Source organism: Taurulus bubalis (assembly GCF_910589615.1).
Source record: "Taurulus bubalis genome assembly, chromosome: 9".
Taxonomy (NCBI): domain Eukaryota; kingdom Metazoa; phylum Chordata; class Actinopteri; order Perciformes; family Cottidae; genus Taurulus; species Taurulus bubalis.
Genome location: NC_136597.1, coordinates 12,697,005 through 12,715,849, shown reverse-complemented (window position 1 = coordinate 12,715,849; position 18,845 = coordinate 12,697,005). Strand labels below are relative to the sequence as shown.

Here is an 18,845-nt window from a genome sequence, read left to right as displayed (position 1 = left end):
TCATTTCCCGTAATTCTGGATAATGTGTCACTTTGGGGCAAAAAGACAACAGGGACCCAAATGCAGATAGACACGTGGAACAGATAAGGATGATAAACAGTGATTTTAATAAACAAATATCCAAAACAAAGTAGGAGATTCCAAAAATGAGTAACTGAAAATCCAACAGTCAAACCAGAACAGGTTCAAATGAAGGGAATGTTTTACACTGGGGTAGATAACATATAAATACAAGGATAGCATATCAGGTAAAAGTTTCTCAAAGTTGTTTATTTAAATTAGATGCATCTCTGTGTCCTTAGGAATGTTGATGTTCGTAACCAGAAAGGTGTTGTAATAAAACATTATAGGGCCAGCCTTAACGGTTTCAGTGCCATCATTGACTCAAAGTCCCATCTTGATTTTGTCCAGGCACATGGTAAATTGACAGAATAACCACCTAGTGACCTAGAGGTTCCTGAGGGTAGTTTCTGGTCAAAGTTTATTAGTTCAGATTGTGTTTTATACATTTCAGTTTTATCCAGAGTATTCTGTGAATGTCTACTACACCATAGAACTACAATGACAACCATTATTACTGAGCCTTTCCAAAAGTTGCAGCTGACCTATTGATCTTCCCATCACAAGTCGTGGCAATTATTTCTCCAAGTGTCAATTTTATTTCAAATTTGAACTTTATTGCAATTGCCTCATACATTGAGGCACATTCATGAAATTTGACCCCTACATTTAACCCATAGGAGCAGTGGGGAGTTACTAGGTGTTCAGGGTCTTGGACACTTCGAAATGCTGACAGGAGGGGCCAGTACTCCAACAGTCCCAAAATGTTTGTTTGAACACTTCATCTGTGCACATGGTATTCTAGAAATGCTGCACACAGTTCTACTCTGTAAGTTCTAAGACTCCTGGTCGAGACTTTGGTTCTTCACTGCATCCCAGCGATGAGAGAGGGAGGAAATGTAAAGTTCAGGAGTGGGGTTAATTCATTTAATTTGAGCTAATGGTGAGTGTAAGATCCATTGTGTGGTGTTTCACTATGTTGGACCTCCCACCACTTAGGAGTGGCATTAGGGCCAGGGGTTGCTCGTTTTGAGAAGGCAAATGTTTTTTTAAATTAAGTGTAGTTGCCTATTCAACCCGAAGGCACTACTTGGTTGCTCGCTTGCTGCTTGTTCCTGACGCGTTTTACGTTACACAACAGTGACAATACTGTATCAGAGGGTTTATTTTATGATTTGAGTATACGCACTTAAGTTCTGCCGATGTGGCTATTATTTTGTTTTGTATGAATAAACAAGATGGACGTTACACCTGGACATTGTCGTGAATGAAACGCGTCCGGAACAAGCAGCAAGCAAGCAACCAAGCAGTGCCTTAAGGTTAAATAGGCAACGGGGGCACTACAGTGAGTTACGTTACACCAAAGTAAGATTTGACATAAATGTATGATGGGTTTATGAAATATGATCCATTGTTACAGATTTAACTATATATTAAGTAAACAAGTAGTTCAAATACGTCTCATCATGACCAACAACAACAACATTAAAGTACCCCTTACATATTAATACATCAATAATAACAATCCAATAACATGTTTTAATAGTGTATTATCACCTACAACTAATAACTGTTGTATTTTCATTCAAACATTTGCTTATAACAGCTTATAACTGGACCCTCACAGTCCGCCATGTTTCTGAGTTAGCCCAGAACAGACTACCCTAACACTGGCCCTAGGAGTGTCTTCCATGTTTTTACGTGACCTAAAAGCTTCTGTAGTTCTCCAGTGCAAAACCGTGCTGACTTCTCCCCCCAATACGACCCTGCCTGCTTGGACTTCTCCACCTTGCCTCTGTCTGGTAAACATCATCCTATTCTGTCCCCGACCCCGTGATTCCTGCCTTCTGCCTTGTCTGTTTCCCTTGTGTGTTCTGCTGGAATAAATCTGTTCAAAACCCCCCATTCAGTCATATTGAATTTGAGTCCTTCCACCCGTTACAGGTACAAAGAAATAGGGATTTTATTCAGCCAATAATATTTACAGTGAAAATGGGAAACAAAATCAGAACAAAGTGACGAATTATAATAAATATATAAGTTTAACATAATTGCACTAAAAGCTTCACAAACAAATTAAACACCCTGAGCATAAACAACATAGTGAGTGGCTCTATTGAACACAGAGCCACTGCCTCTCCTCCATCTTTCAACTGCAGGATATATACTGTATATACTCTGCTGGTCAGTTCATAGCTGATTGAAGGGGAGAGAAGACGTCACTCCTCAGTGATTTAGTGGCTGCTGAGGACACCCCTCTAGCTGTCGTAGAATGGCACAGTCCAATTAACTTGGCCACTTTTATGCTGCCACACCAAAAGCATTTGGAATTTTTCACGGGAGTAGATTGCATGCAAAGTCTATGCACAGGCGCGAATGGTTTGCGAACAACGCATATTTTCGCCGGGCGGCACAAATGACGCGTTGCAAAAAAGTATTTATTAGTTTTTTACTATTTACTATATATATTTTTATGGAGTTAAGCCACAGAGCTAAGCCACGCCCCCTTTCCGGTGCAAATAAGCGAATGACTCGAATTAACCACATAACGTAGCCTTACGGTGCGTTCACACCGAATTTTCGCAACGCTTTTTCGCCTGAGTTTACTCGTTCGACTTTATGTAGTCAAATCGCGTCATTCGCTTTTTCGTGGCGAAAAGGGGGCGCGGGCTTTTCCGTGGCTTTACTCCGTGAAAACAGTTACCATTTCCGCCATTCACCATTGAAATAACTACTAGTTCTGCTTTATACTTGTTGTGGAAGTCCTACAAACGTTGGAACAACAAACGCCCCCTGTGTCTGGATTCATAATATTATCCGTAGTCGCACACAGCTCCGACTCCTCCAGGACGAGTGTCTGAATGAAGCCGCTAGACCGTAAGGTGCTCCGCTGGTGACGACGGGAGGAGCATCTCAACGCTGATTGGCTTTCACAACTCAACTTTCGCAAGGCTTTTTCGCCTCATTCGCGCCGCCCGGCGCAAAATTTGCGTCTGTGTATTGACTTTGACTCACAATCTGCTTCCCAAAACTTAAAGTTGAAAAGCTATACCCTTTGCTCAATACTCTTTTCCGCTACAGCCTTACATGGGCTGGTATAATGTTGTCTAATGTGTGCTAATGTTGGCAAACTTCAGATAGATGTTGATGAGTAACAGACATTCCTGAATGTTTGTTGACGACTTTGACTCTTTTATATGACACGTTCTTTAAGTTTAGAATAGTTTTAACTTATTGTAAAGAAACCTTTTTAATGAGGACCTCTGGAGAAAAAAATCAACACTTTTAAGACCATAACTCAAGGGAATAGGGATTGGTTGGAATGTCCCTATACTTTAAAAATGGTTTGAGTGGACTACTTGCATAGATCGTATAAGTGTAAGTAAAAATATTACTTTTCAAGAAGATTTGTTTAGAACACAATTGATTTCAGCTTGGTTAATATTTTTCCCAGCACCTGATTTTAAAATGAACCTAAGCCAATATTGGTTGGAGAGGTTTGTGTTGGCAGGCCTCCCTGATTAAACCAGCCATTCTGAATATTTATACAGCAGCCAACGAGTGTTTGCTACGTAAAGATATAGTGCATTAATGTCTACCTAAGGAAAGAATGGTGCTCACTCTGTTATTCAACCTTCTCCTTATTTTGTCGACAAAGCCAGGACAGACACGTGTGCTTTTAGCTCATGTAAGCCAACTGCCAACTAAACAAAGTCTGACTGAATAGCACGGGCTAAGTAAACATTTGGTGACAAATAAAGCTTGAGGTCAGAAATACCTTTTAGAAAGGTTTTTGTGACCTAAATTGTCAAATACTTTAATGTCAAACTGTCAATCACCCAGTGGACTGATTTGACCGGAAATTGAATTCCCTTGTCTCACCAATACAACTAATCTTGTGATGTTTCCAAAAGGTTCATCAAATTATAACATGTCACATTCATGAAAAATGAATATGGGGAAGTGAGTTGCCAACGTTTTAATTAATGTGTTTTTCCTGCGGGAGGATCTTTCAGTTTAAATCAAATGGAAAAGCTACAAAACATTTGTTTTAAGGAAATACGATGGAAAAAGAATAGTTGGAAATAAATGAAAATGTTTGAAAACGTGGAAAGATGAAGCAGAATGTAGGGAAAGGAAGAAAATATGTAAAACGAGAAGATGAACTGCCTGCTGAAAATGCGATGGAAAGCTGAAATATTAGAAATAGCTGCTGAAAGTGTTGAAGCCCAAAAGCATTGAACTGCACTGCTGAAAAGCCTTGTCGTAGAAATGTAAAACTGGAAAAGTTGGAAGCAAAACAATTAATTTGTGTATGTGTCAAACTGCAGTAACTAGCTCACATACATATACACCCACACACCAGTTTCAGTTATTACAGGATGCCATAAAGCATTTAGAGAAAGTGAATAAACCTGCCTGTCTGTCTGTCTGTCTGTGCAAATGGAAAATATGAAGTAGGCTTGATCAGGAATGCTCAACCTGTGGTCATTACTCATTACCGGTGGCCGGAGATGGGCAGTATCTATATTACTTGTGTTTGAAATACGTGTTTCACTTACTTTTGAGTATTTTGTCATTTGTATTTGATAGGGCCGATAAAAGATCTAACATAATTTGTAACAAAATACTTTAGCTTGGAGTCATTTTGTATTTAAAATACTCAAAATACTTTCTCCACGAATCAAAAAACAGTAAACGAGTTCAGTCTTCAGATCTTCAAGTTCAACGGATTGTCTGTCAAGGCATATATTTTATCTGAGTGTGACATATGTCAAATAGCTTGATGTATAATTCATGTCTGGGTCTGGCTACATAGACTATTGTATATTTACATGGTGATGGTTATAATATCAAGCTAGCAATCGATGCCAACATGCTAATAGCGCTAGCATGCTGTCTAGGCTAGTGCATAGCCAGTGTTTAGCAAGTTAACTTATCAGTCGAGTAGCTAACTATAGGAAGAGGGAGATTGGGAGCTTGTTTGTTCATGATAACCTTATCAAGATACATCTGACCATCTAATCTTGCACTGTATTACAAGTTATGCTGTATCTTCTCAATGTGAATGTCATAATGCCATATCAATTACTGGAAGATAATATAGTTAACAGTTAGCCAGGCTATGACAGTAGATGTCCATTTGTTAAAAACAACAAAAGAAAACATTCAATATCCAATTTATTTGATTTAAAAGGCACATTATGAAAGACATTTTTTTTCCTATATTTTAAATACAAAATACATGTATTGCATTTTGTTACATTTTTTGGCACCAGTATTTTGTATTTTTTTATATACATTTATTTGAGGGGTATTTTGTATCTGCAAATTGCAGTGTACATGCAGTGCTTCAACACACTAGAGCTTTTTTTGTCACAACATAATGTGTTGGCCCAGGGTCTACGAGAAAAGTGATTTCCTCTCCACCAATCACAAGAGTGGTTTTGGGCAACCTGCCCAATGGTTCAGTGGAATATTTGGTGTATGTCCCTACAGTTGGTACGGGTTCATTCATCACCTCTGTTTGCTGGCTCAGGCAGGCCACTGTGTTCATTGAACGTTGCATGGAGTCTCATATAGTTCTCTGAGATATCGCTCATCAGGTTGTTGTTGTTTGCATGACATTATCTTTGACATGTCAATTCTCAGTTGGAAAGCTGTGGCATGTGCAGCGATCAACGCAGTAATCATGTCTCTATGCAGTGTTGTTAGCGGTTGGTAAGCACTTGTAGGTCAGGTATCAGCTGTTTAGGTGGAGGTGCATCTATTTATTGTACTTGAGGGAGTGGAAGTGCGTATAAAGGAGGGCATGCATCGAGATCGTAATCCATCATGTACGGCGAGGGATAGAGAGAAGAGGAATTCAGAAGTTTTTTTCTGTTCTATTCTGTCTGTTTTTACAACGTTTTCCACATGTCCTTTCCTTACATTCTGCTTCATCTTTCCACATTTTCAAATCCCTTGTGTGAATTTCTATGACTTCCAATTGTTTAATCTTTATTTAATTTAATTTTCCTGTACTTTTTCTATTTGTCCTAAACTAAACAGAAAAACCCACATTTATTAACCCATTGGTTCAGATGTTGACAGCTATTTTCTCAGTACTTGTTACAATGTGACATTGGATCCTTCAGGCGGAGTTTACCTGGTCTTTGTACCCATTTTCTTTGATGAAACAAACACAGTCGTCACCGTAATTTTCCAGGTTTGTTTATTGCATAGTATATATATCTTTATTTAAAAGGGACCACGTACAGTTAAAACATAAATGTCACCATTTGATGCACTGTACCACATTTTAGCTACAGCTAATTCGCATCTGTAGTCCCTTGACAGACCATAACAAACATAAAATAAGAGCAAACAGTACAGGATAAAATACACAATGCAACATTATATGGGGGGAGAAGGGCACACAATACAAAGCTACAGTACAGCACATTACAAATAAGTAACAAAAACCGTTAAAAGTAAGTAATACAAACCATTAAAAGTATGCATTGTATGAATGCATACAAATGTCACAAATGAAATGACAAAAAAGTGCAAATGTAAACAAACCTTTTTTGTGGCATTTAGTCCAGTTCTGCATTTAGTCCGTTTCATTAATGTGTCTTGTACATATATTGAAGCAATAATGATAACAAATAAAAAATTCTAAATAATAAATACTTTTTATAGCCACATATTAAAATAAGAAAAGAAAAGAGGACATGTCCGGGAAAAAGGAGACGTCTGGTCACCCTAACTTAGATAGGGCTATAATGTGTTCTAATACCCCTCGATAGTCAGGTAACACAAAAACCTTTTATTTATTTATGTGATTCTTTTGAGGTTCATTTGACCATTTTTTTTATTGAAATCGAGGGGTATACTGAAAAAAGAAAAGGCCCAAAGGCCCACAACAAAAATATTAAAACATACAACAATATTTTCATGGATAAGGAAGCCTAACAAGGTACCCAAGAGATGAGAAACAAATTAGATAATAGATCATTGTTTTTAGTACTCATAATTCATAATTAAAAAAGTATTTGCAGCACATCAAAGCCAATATATTTTAATAAAATGTGTGTACAATATTTTTGGGGATCAATTTCATTCTTTCTGCAGCACACGTTTGTAGTCTTTTTGCAATCATTACAATATACAGTATGTCACATATGCAAATCTTTTACTTCATGATCTGGGCCAAATTCTTGAGTTCGAAACTGCAGTTTACTCCGGAGAGGCTCCCATGCTCACTGGTCCTACAGAAACCACAACCATTGGCTCAGAATGTGTCTGGTCCACAGCCATGACATCTCTCCCTACAAACAGACAAACAAACATGGTCAGATTCATGTGCATATTACTCCTTCAATTCTGCAGATTCTAAATTCATCTCTTACTTTTTCTGTAGCATGTTGGTTCACAGGAGTAGCCCGCTGCAGGAGTGCACACAGCTGTACTGCAGTGAATGTACACCTGAACAAAGAAAAACCATGTAAGCAGAGCAATACAAACATATGTTGTTGAATCAGTTCATCATCAGTGGATTAAATTATTACCTGTCCCCTCATAGGTTGCTTTGAACTGTGGTCAACAAAGGTAAACATTTTGAAAAGGAAACGTCTGTAGTGACTGGGTAAATCCAGACCAGAGGAGGCATCGACTGGAACCAGTGAGGACAAGTAGTTATCATTCCTGCATGGACACCTGGATGAAAAGAGAATGGCATCAAGGCAACTCCTCTGTTATTCAATTAAAAAGGAAGCAGTGTTTTCATAGCATTAATTTCTCTATCACTAATCCTAATTAGCAGAAGTGTAAACTCTGACAAAAATGGTTGAACATGTTGTCGTAAACAGGACAATGTTAAATTGGTGTTTTAGTTACCCGTCTCTCAGAATGTCCCACTGGGGCAGACTGTGAGGGTTGGGGCTTGTGGTCGCCCAACAGCGACCAAGAGTCAGGACAAGGTTGGGATCTGTCTTTTCCATGAGTTGAACCTCCACGTATACAGGGTCCCTCAGTACTTTGGTCACAGGATAGTCAGCCTCCGTGTAGCACGAGGTATAGGCCACATCCACTGTGAGAGCAGGGACCAGTTAGTATGACAGCCATCTACAAACACAGCAGCGCTGCCAGGCCGACATTCACTTACCTTCGTTGCAACCCTTTGAGATGCATTGTCCATTACCCAACCTCAGTTCTACTCGGATGGGTCCCAGAGCAGCAACTGGTAGAGGAGGATCTGATAACGATAATACTTCTACAACCACAGTTTGAACAGCGGTGCCGATGCACCTAGCCTGGAAGATCAATCTGAAAAGAGAAAACTAGAACTATGTTGCTTGGTCAGATCTGTTATTTAGATATTACCAAATTACTTTAAAAAAAAGCATCACCTACTCGTAGTGACTGTCCCTGGTAATGACTCCACGAGGCCCGGTTGCCACTTCATATGAGGAGAACATTCTGTTCTCATAGATTATAACACCAGGCTCCTCCTACAAAAGGTAAAAGAAAAAGGCATTATGGGGTAAAAATTTTACATTTTTTTAACTAGTGGAAAAGTTGAGAAACTCAAGGTCTTACCAAAACAACGGTGCCACATGAGGTAACAGGAAAGTAATAGATGGCAAAGTCTGAATTAGAGTCAACATGTGCACAGCCTTGACCATTGCTCAACAGTGAGATTGACTCGAGGTCAATGTTGGGCAGAGTGGCATCTCTCGCCACTACGACAATGAAATGTCCTTCCTTGGTGCACTGAACGGTCACTGGTGGCAAGAAAACAAGCATTGACAGGTTAAAGATGTAGAACACCTTTTTTGAATCCTCCATTGCATGACATTATTTTCTAAACTCACCTGCTTTTCCATAGTAGCACTGTCGGCCATCAAAGCAGCAGTTTATGTCTTTGCATCCATCAGCAGTGATCTCAGGACGTCCACATGGGATTCTCGTGTTTTTTGACACTTCACAACTCTCGACAGGAGGATTTCTTGACAAAATTGGTCTGGAAATGTAAGGTGTCTGTGGGATTCTAGGTTTCTTTTGCTGCTGAACATCGAATGCAATTTGAGGAAATTTCGGAACTGTCCACAGCCCTGGAGAGCCCTTTGCGGGAGACTTGTGGTGACTGAGGAAGCCACTGTCTTGGAAGGGCCTGTGGTGACGGAGGAGGCCACTGTGCTGAAGGGCCCTATGCTGGAGGGGCCTGTGGTGACCGAGGAGGCCACTGTGCTGGAGGGCCCTGTGCTGGAGGGGCCTGTGGTGACCGAGGAGGCCACTGTGCTGGAGGGCCCTTCACTTGGCCCTCTGTCCCAGCTAAGCATGCTAGCAGTGCTAGTGCAACTAAAGAGGTCACACTCCAATGCTTTGCCATGGTTCAACAGCAGTTTGAACCAGACAGTCCACAAATGTGCAACTTGTGTTGTATATGCTGCCACATTTATATACATGACTAGGCTTGATGTTTTTTTTTAAACCCTCCTCTGAGGCAGAATAACCACCAATTACAGCTTCCCATCTTTTCAATAGCCACTTAAAAGCTTCAGGGGTGTATTATGTAATGTTTTCAGACACGTGTATTAGATCAGTTCTAATACACGTGTTAGATGACATTAGAGTGTTTATTGACAAGTCATTATTTGGGTCACAAAAACCTTTTTTTAAAGGTCTTTGTGACCTCAAGAGTTATTTGTCACCAAATGTTTAATTTGCTAGTACACAATGGCCAACATATTGATCTTTTCTCTTCTGGATCTGTAACAGAGTTGGCCATAATATGCACTTCAGCCCAATAGGTCTGTTCATGTATACCTTTCAGCTGTGCCATTATGAACACATTATTTTAAACATAAAATAACATGCTCTAAAGGTTAATGCAAGCCAAAATACATCAATACATAATAAAAATCTAGGAAGATTTTTCAAGATGTATAACATAATACACACATACAGTATTACATGACTATTGTAGCTTTTGTTACCAAATTATTATACTGGAATTAATTTAATGTGCATAAACAAAAATCTATTCTTTTCCAATACTGGAGTGTAACACTCCTCCGTTACTCCCAAGAGTCTCGTGCATAATGAGGGAAGCACATTCGAATCGTGGTTCTCAAGCATTTTATTATTATTATTCACGTTGGTACTATACAGGCTGTCTGGCATGACCTCTCCTGACTACTTCAGTTGGGTCCACTCTGCCTCTCTGGCAAACTGTGAATCCTGAGCCCGGTCCATTGGTTCCTCAATTGCTACTGGTGTTTTATTGGGGAGAGACACAATCACAGATTGACCACAGCTGAGGCTGATTACACCTCTTCCCAGCACCGTTCTCTGAATCACTCCCCCACTCAGTTCCCTCTGGAGCTCCACCACTCCATGGAAGATTTTCCAGAAAACGTCTTCCTAGACTGAAAGATGTATTTTGGCTTGCGGTAACCTTCAAAGCAGGTTTGTCTTGCAGTGGATTAAAAGCTCCTATGTTAAAGAAACTGCAACATGGTTATGTTTAAAATAATGTGTTCATAAGGCACATATTAAGACAAACTTGAATCCAGATCCATAGAAAATAGCAATATGTTTGCCATTGTGCACTAGCAAATTAAACATTTGGAGACAAATGGCTCTTGAGGTCACAAAGACCTTTAAAAAAAGGTGACCTGATCTAATAGAACACGTGTCTGATCTTGTGATGTTGCCAAAAGGCTTATCAAATCCCCCCCCTAAATAATATACAAAAACATGACACAATACAACCCTGAAGCTTTTAAGTGGCTATTGAAAAGATGGGAAGCTGTAATTGGTGGTTATTCTGCCTCAGAGGAGTTTTTTTTTTTTAAATCAAGCGTCGTCAGGTATAAATGTGGCAGCATATACAACACAAGTTGTACACTTGGTGACTGTTCTGGTCAAACTGCTGTTGAACCATGGCAAAGCACTGGGGTGTCGCCTCTTTCATGGCACTAGCACTGCTAGCATGCTTAGTTGGGACAGAGGTAGAAGCTCAGGGCCAAGGGTTGCTGAACCTTCCTGCAAAGAACGCTGGACAACAGGCTGCATACCACGGCCACGGCCACGGCCACGGCCATTACCATCTCCACGGCCATCACCATCAACACGGCCATCACCATCACCACGGCCATCGTCATCAACACGGCCATCTCCATGGCCATCTCCACCACGACAGACCAATGGCCAGTGATGCAACGCTCACCGGCACTGTAGCGGCTTCCGGTACTACAACAGGTTCCGGTGTTTCAAATCTTCATGGTGGTACAGTGATTACCGGTACTTCAACAGGTACCAGTTATACAGAAGTTTCCGGTAGTACATCAGGTACCGGTAGTTCATCACTCAGCGGTAGTTCATCGCTTACATCAACATCAGGGGACAGACCTATCGGTGGTCAGCAGCAGCAGAAGAACCCTCAAATCCCTGTATATCCCACAAGTTGTGAAGTGTCAAAAAACACGAGAATCCCATGTGGACGTCCTGAGATCACTGCTGATGGATGCAAAGACATAAACTGCTGCTTTGATGGCCAACGGTGCTACTATGGAAAGGCAGGTGAGTTTTGAAAAGAATGTCATGCAATGGACCATAATGGAGGATGCCAAAAAGGTGTTCTACATCTTCAACCTGTCAATGCTTGTTTTTTTGCCACCAGTGACCGTTCAGTGCACCAAGGACGGCCATTTCATTGTCGTAGTGGCGAGAGATGCCACCCTGCCCAACATTGACCTCGAGTCAATCTCACTGTTGGGCAACGGTCAAGGCTGTGCACATGTTGACTCTAATTCAGACTTTGCCATCTATTACTTTCCTGTTACCTCATGTGGCACCGTTGTTTTGGTAAGACCTTGAGTTTCTCAACTTTTCCACCATTTAAAAAAATGCAACATTTTTACCTCATAATGCCTTTTTCTTTTACCTTTTGTAGGAGGAGCCTGGTGTTATAGTCTATGAGAACAAAATGTTCTCCTCATATGAAGTGGATACCGGGCCTCGTGGAGTCATTACCAGGGACAGTCACTACGAGTAGGTGATGCTTTTTTTAAATAAATTTGATAACATCTAAATAACAGATCTGACAAAGCAACATAATACCTGTTTTCCCTTTTCAGATTGATCTTCCAGGCTAGATACATCGGCACCGCTGTTCAAACTGTGGTTGTAGAAGTATTACCGTTATCAGATCCTCCTCTACCAGTTTCTGCTCTGGGACCCCTCAGAGTAGAACTGAGGTTGGGTAATGGACAATGCATCTCAAAGGGCTGTAATGAAGGTAAGTGAATGTCGGCCTGGCAGCGTTGCTGTGTTTGTAGATGGCTGTCATACTAACTGGTCCCTGCTCTCACAGTGGATGTGGCCTATACCTCGTGCTACACGGAGGCTGACTATCCTGTGACCAAAGTACTGAGGGACCCTGTGTACGTGGAGGTTCAACTCATTGAAAAGACAGATCCCAACCTTGTCCTGACTCTTGGTCGCTGTTGGGCGACCACAAGCTCCAACCCTCACAGTCTGCCCCAGTGGGACATTCTGAGAGACGGGTAACTAAAACACCAATTTAACATTGTCCTGTTTACGACAACATGTTCAACCATTTTTGTCAGAGTTTACACTTTAGGATTACTGTTAGAGAAATTAATGCTATGAAAACACTGACTTCCTTTTTTAATTGAATTACAGAGGAGTTGCCTTGATGCCATTTTCTTTTTTTATCCAGGTGTCCATACAGGAATGATAACTACTTGTCCTCACTGGTTCCAGTCGGTGCCTCCTCTGGTCTGAACTTTCCCAGTCACTACAGACGTTTCCTTTTCAAAATGTTTACCTTTGTTGACCCCAATTCAATGCAACCTATGAGGGAACAGGTAATAATTTAATCCACTGATGATAAACTGATTCAACAAAATATGTTTGTATTGCTCTGCTTACATGGTTTTCTTTGTTCAGGTGTACATTCACTGCAGTACAGCTGTGTGCACTCCTGCAGCGGGCTACTCCTGTGAACCAACATGCTACAGAAAAAGTAAGAGATGAATTTCTAATCTGCAGAATTAAAGGAGCAATATGCACATGAATCTGACCATGTTTGTTTGTCTGTTTGTAGGGAGAGATGTCATAGCTGTGGACCAGACACAATCTGAGCCAATGGTTGTGGTTTCTGTAGGACCAGTGATCATGGGAGCCTCTCCGGAGTAAACTGCAGTGTCGAACTCAAGAATTTGGCCCAGATCATGAAGTAAAATATTTGCATATATGACATACTGTATATTGTAATGATTGCAAAAAGACTACAAACGTGTGCTGCAGGAAGAATGAAATTGATCCCCAAAAATATTGTACACGCATTTTATTAAAAATATATTGGCTTTGATGTGCTGCAAATCCTTTTTTCATTATGAATTGTTAGTGATGTTCTTACAAACAGGTTCCAGTAGCAGTCATATTTTATGGTTCTTCTGAAACAAAACAAAACACAACAAACGTTTCTATAGATAGATATCTTCGTGTGAAGCACATAACGTGTCCAACCCTTATGGGTTTATAAGACACCAAAAGTACAGCTGCGGTGGACACATTTCATATAGTTTCATTCAATTAGAAATGTACTGGTTACCTCACCGCTGTATCTTAAACTAAACATGATGCCTTCTCTCCCAGGCCTTGCAAATCAAATCGGCTACAATAAAGATTCCTTTACTGAAGCACAACTCAAGTTTTTCACAGTTATCCGTCCAAAAGAAATCAACATAAACTGAAGTTCTTTTACTAAACAGTACATCCATTAAGTCCTCGTAGATTAGGACAGTAAAACAAAATGTGAACCGCATTCTCAATTTCCCGATCCCACACAACAAACGGATTATGTCCTCCTCTGGAGTAGTTACACCTACCAGTCTCGAAAACTAATGGTAATGTTCCTGAGTATAAATGTGCACATTGGGATCTTTGTCTTTTGTTTAAGTTATACTTCACATAAAGTTTTGCACTAAAGGTATTCTTTTTGAGACAATAAGTTTGTAACTTTATTTTACACCATATATCAATAGACCATGTTTGTTTATACATAAGAACCAGTTTGGTCCTAATCCTCTTAATATCACAAAATAACTGGAGAATAAATGACAAATCGTTCAAATTAAACAGAGATGGATGGCAATGCAAAATGTCCCATTGAAATATATTTGTAGTTATTCTCTGATCAGACACCTTCACAACTATATTCCAAAATCGAAGGAAGCATTTAACACTTATGTCTGATGTTACCAATATGATGGAAGATTTTCTTGTAGATCTGTTAAAAATGAATGAAGTCTCTGAATCAAAGTTGTATAAAGTCCATTTATTCCTGCAGAAGGAAAAGTCTGTCACTGCTACTCGACACAGCCTGTGACAGAGAATTCGAAGAAGCAACAGTCACAGCTCACTTATAACACAATCAGGTCTCCGCCTCCAAACCCCCCAATGAAGGAGACCAGAGTAGCTGAGTCTGTTCAAGAAACATGAACCCCCACAGTTCCCATCAACAGAACTTACATCTTACATCTCCCCCCATTTGGTGCTTCATCTCTGAGGGTCATTTAAGGTTCAATTTAAACTCTATTAAAGATACAACATTACAACAATATATTTTCCCATTACACCAACCAATATCCCCACTAATGGCCAAAACAGAAGTAGATTTGTAAACTCCCAAGAAGCATGAAATAGCTCTGTGATGCACAGTGTTACAACTCGTGTGGTCACGGAAAACCCAAACACCAGAAACATAGTCAGCCACAGGACTTACACATGAATTATAGTTGTATAAGTATGGAATTCCAGATTACCACATTGTTTAACTTTGTTCAGTACAGATCCCAGTGCTCTTCCCGCTGACTGAGCGAGGACATTGACCGCTTCTTTAAATGTCATGTGCTCGTCAATATTTATATTGTTCAGTGTATGATAGTACTGTTGAACCAAAGTTAAAAACAACTAAACTTCTGTCTGTCTAAAATGTACTGATCATGTTTTGTCTTGATTTACCACGAACAACCATGACCACCATCTGATCATCAACTTTATCATCAACCCTGAAATTAGAAGCTTTAATTTGAAGAGTTAAATAATTAATTACGCCCATCAGCCCAGGTTTATTTATTCTCTTCTAACGTTACCCTGGTATGTGTCTCTATTGCCTTGACTTTTATTTTGAAAGACTTACTTCCGGGTAAACCTGTCCCCCTTTCAAAGGAAAAAGTTTAGCAAGTTTAGTCGAAAAACTGAGAATACAGTTTTACAATGGTTTCAGAACGAAAACTAAAAAAACGGAAAAGCACAGCCGTTTTTCGTTTTTTTCATCTGAATCCAAAAACGAAAATACGAGAGAACCGAACTCAAATAACGAGCCGATTTAGTTTTTTTGCAAATCCTTTAGTTTTTTCTTTTGAAGAGAGACACAAAGCAATGCAGGCGAGAGAGATTTGAATATGGAAAGGCCAGTGCAGTCACGGATGAGTTTGGAGAGAGAGTTCCAGAGGGAGGGAGCAGCTATGGACAAGCTCTGTCACCCCATGTCCGGTGCTTGGTCCTAATGTGGAATGGACAGTAGGTTCAGGTTGGCATCAGAGGAGCGGAGCCGACGGGATGTAGTGTGGTGGTAGGCACTTTGATCTAAAGAATGATACAGCACTGTGGTGTGTGTGAACAATGAAGTCGGAGTTGACTATATGAGTTATTGGATAAGGCTGAAACATGAAGAGCACAGCTACTCTCACATCACTAAGATGTGTCGCATGTTTGTATTCAAGTGATTTTTTGTCCGTATGTCTATATCTATGCATGTATATTTAGATATATTCATTGTATGTGTACACACTTGACACTGATTCTGATTCATATTAATAACAATATATTATATATATATAATATATATATATATGTATATTTAGATTAGTGCTGTCAAACAATTAAAATATTTAATCGCAATTAATTGCAATTTATTTTTTTCATTTTAATGCTCTGATCAACATGAAAAAGTGGATTGGCTTGCTTAATGCAAATGTTTTATTTTATTGAAAAACAACTGCCAAACAGGGCGGTACAAAATAAAATTATAAAGTGCACATTTCAGGTAAACAAGGGCTTGAGAGAGAGAGAGAGAGAGAGAGAGAGAGAGAGAGAGAGAGAGAGAGAGAGAGAGAGAGAGAGAGAGAGAGAGAGAGAGAGAGAGCTGTGAACATAGCAGTCAGGCCTCTTATTTCGGAACTTATTGGATGCGATGCATATTATATCAGCTAGACCAGGGGTCAGCAACCTTTTCTATTCAAAGAGCCATTTTGCCCTTTTTTTCATAAAAAAAAAATTCTGGAGCCGCAAAAGCTATTTGATATCAAAAGCTTATGAAGTTGTATATATAGTTGTATTATATGTACAAAAACTAGTTTGTTGTATTTATTAAATTATAGAACAAGAATAAAGACAATTGTTGACATTGTATTGCTATTTTACCTGTTTATAACTATCAAACTCTTATGAAGAGGAGAACAAAAATAGCCGTGTGTCGGCTACATTAAGGTCCATTAAAAACACAACTAAGCAGACCTTCAGTCTTGTCTATATATGTGGCTCATGTGGTAGTGTTAGTTCTGTAACCACAAGGTAGCAGGTTCAATACCTGTCATCCTCAACATGGTCTCCTCTTCCACTGCTACGCCGATGATGTCCAGCTCTACATCTCCACAAAGGCCATCACCATTGCCACTCACTCCACTCTGACTGACTGCCTTACTGACATTAAATCATGGATGCAAACCAATTTTCTAAAACTCAACTGTGATAAATCTGATCTGATCATCAGAGGTCACAACTTCTCCTTCACCATCGACAACTCCACTCTGTCTCCCTCCCCACACATCCGCAACCTCGGAGTCATGTTCGACAGCAACCTCTCCTTCGAACACCACGTCAAACAAATCACCAGAACTGCATTCTTTCACTTAAAAAACATTGCCCGTCTCCGTCCATCACTCTCCTCATCTGCTGCTGAAACCCTGATCCACGCCTTCATCACCTCTAGAATTGATTACTGCAATAGCATTCTTTATGGCACAACATCCAAAATCCTCAATAAACTCCAGTACATTCAGAACTCTGCTGCTCGCCTGCTCACCCACACCCGCTCCCGTGATCACATCACCCCTGTTCTCCAGAATCTCCACTGGCTCCCCGTCCCACAACGAATCCAATATAAAATCCTTCTTCTCACTCACAAAGCCCTCCACAATCAGGCCCCCTCCTACCTCACCGACCTGCTCCACCACCACACTCCATCCCGTCAGCTCCGCTCCTCTGATGCCAACCTCCTATCCATCCCCCATCGGACCAAGCACCGGACATGGGGTGACAGAGCCTTCTCTATAGCTGCCCCCTCCCTCTGGAACTCTCTCCCCAAACCCATCCGAGACTGCACTGTCCTCTCCACATTCAAAACACAATCAAAACCCACCTCTTCAGAACTGCTTTTAATGTAAGACTGTGTGCTCTTATTGTTTTTATATATTCATTTTGTATCTTTTTTATTATTAGACTTGTTTTATTACATAATTTTTAGGACATTGTAATGTTGTGTAAAGTGTCTTTGAGTACCATGAAAAGCGCTATATAAATTAAATGCATTAATATTATTATTATTATCCTCATGTTAGGTTTACATTTTAAACGCATATCTTTTGCTACGTTTACACTGAGCGTCCTCACTACGGCGAACTTTTAGAGCACCGCAAACTAAGGAGGAGGGATCCGTTTTTACTAGCGGACACCTCACTGTCTCATGAGCTGACACAGAACCAGCAGCAGGAGTGGAGTTTGGAGACTTGATCCACTTCCTGAAAGTATATCTACTTTACTCAGTTTGCTGCAGCAGTTGAGAAATCGCTCTTCTGCAGCTTGATACTGTTCATTAGATATTGTGTGCTTGTTCTGGAAGAGTCTTTCAACATTAAATATTTTGTTGTTTGCTAACTCCTCGCCACATATCAAGCATACAGGTCAGCAGCATTGTTGGCAGTGAAAGCTAATTAATACGTCCGAATGTCAGAATTAAACTACCTTTCTCTGTTGATAGTTTAGCGAGGGCGGGGCTCTGTGAATCGAGTAGCACCTGCAGGGGAAGCTGCTTGACAGTGACGTGACAGGATGTGATGCACATTTTAGTTAAAGAAATATTTAAACATTTGTTTTTATTTTCAGTGACCCAATATCACCTCAAACGCCAAGATAAGAGAATTCCCTTTGAAAGATTTTCCACTGGGCAAAAGAAAATAATAAAATAAAATTAAAACGTTTTTTTTTTTTTTTTTGGCAAAGCCTCAGGGCTCAGCTGCAACAGACGGGCTAAAGAGCTGTGGGTTGCCGACCCCTGAGCTAGACCCTCGTCCTCCACAACGTTAACAGGCCTACACGCAGTAGCCACTAGTGATGGGATTTCCGGCTCTTTTGAGAGAACCGGCTCTTTGGCTCGGCTCACTAAAAATAGCCGGCTCTTTCGGCTCCCAAATGGCTCTTCAGATTTTTTGGTGCTAAAATTAATTTATTACCAACAATAGTATAAAATTATGCGCAATATGAATTACTAATGTAAAAAAAAAAACATGTACTATATCAAATGTGTATTATATAAATACACTTTTATTTATACACTCTACAGAGTGATAAAAAAAAATTAAGTGCAAAAACAAACGTTTAACTATTTACAAATGAACGTAACTAACTTTTAGCTATTTTAAACT

At 40.0% G+C, this 18,845-nt stretch overlaps 2 protein-coding genes across 2 annotated transcripts; one reads left to right on the top strand and one right to left on the bottom strand.

Moving 5' to 3' along the window:
- Positions 1-7,281: 7,281 nt before the first annotated feature.
- LOC306741834 (zona pellucida sperm-binding protein 4-like) lies at positions 7,282-9,386 on the bottom strand (the record flags this gene model as incomplete). The annotated part of the gene is made up of 9 exons (XM_079224151.1): positions 7,282-7,373; positions 7,455-7,530; positions 7,614-7,761; positions 7,942-8,134; positions 8,210-8,370; positions 8,458-8,555; positions 8,644-8,828; positions 8,919-9,052; positions 9,148-9,386. The coding sequence occupies 9 exons, from the start codon at positions 9,384-9,386 to the stop codon at positions 7,282-7,284; spliced, it is 1,326 nt and encodes a 441-aa protein (XP_079080277.1).
- Positions 9,387-10,991: 1,605 nt separating this feature from the next.
- On the top strand, positions 10,992-13,272 carry LOC306741833 (zona pellucida sperm-binding protein 4-like; the record flags this gene model as incomplete). Its single annotated transcript, XM_079224150.1, has 8 exons — positions 10,992-11,631; positions 11,732-11,916; positions 12,005-12,102; positions 12,189-12,349; positions 12,425-12,617; positions 12,794-12,941; positions 13,024-13,099; positions 13,181-13,272. The coding sequence occupies 8 exons, from the start codon at positions 10,992-10,994 to the stop codon at positions 13,270-13,272; spliced, it is 1,593 nt and encodes a 530-aa protein (XP_079080276.1).
- Between the last annotated feature and the right edge of the window lie 5,573 nt (positions 13,273-18,845).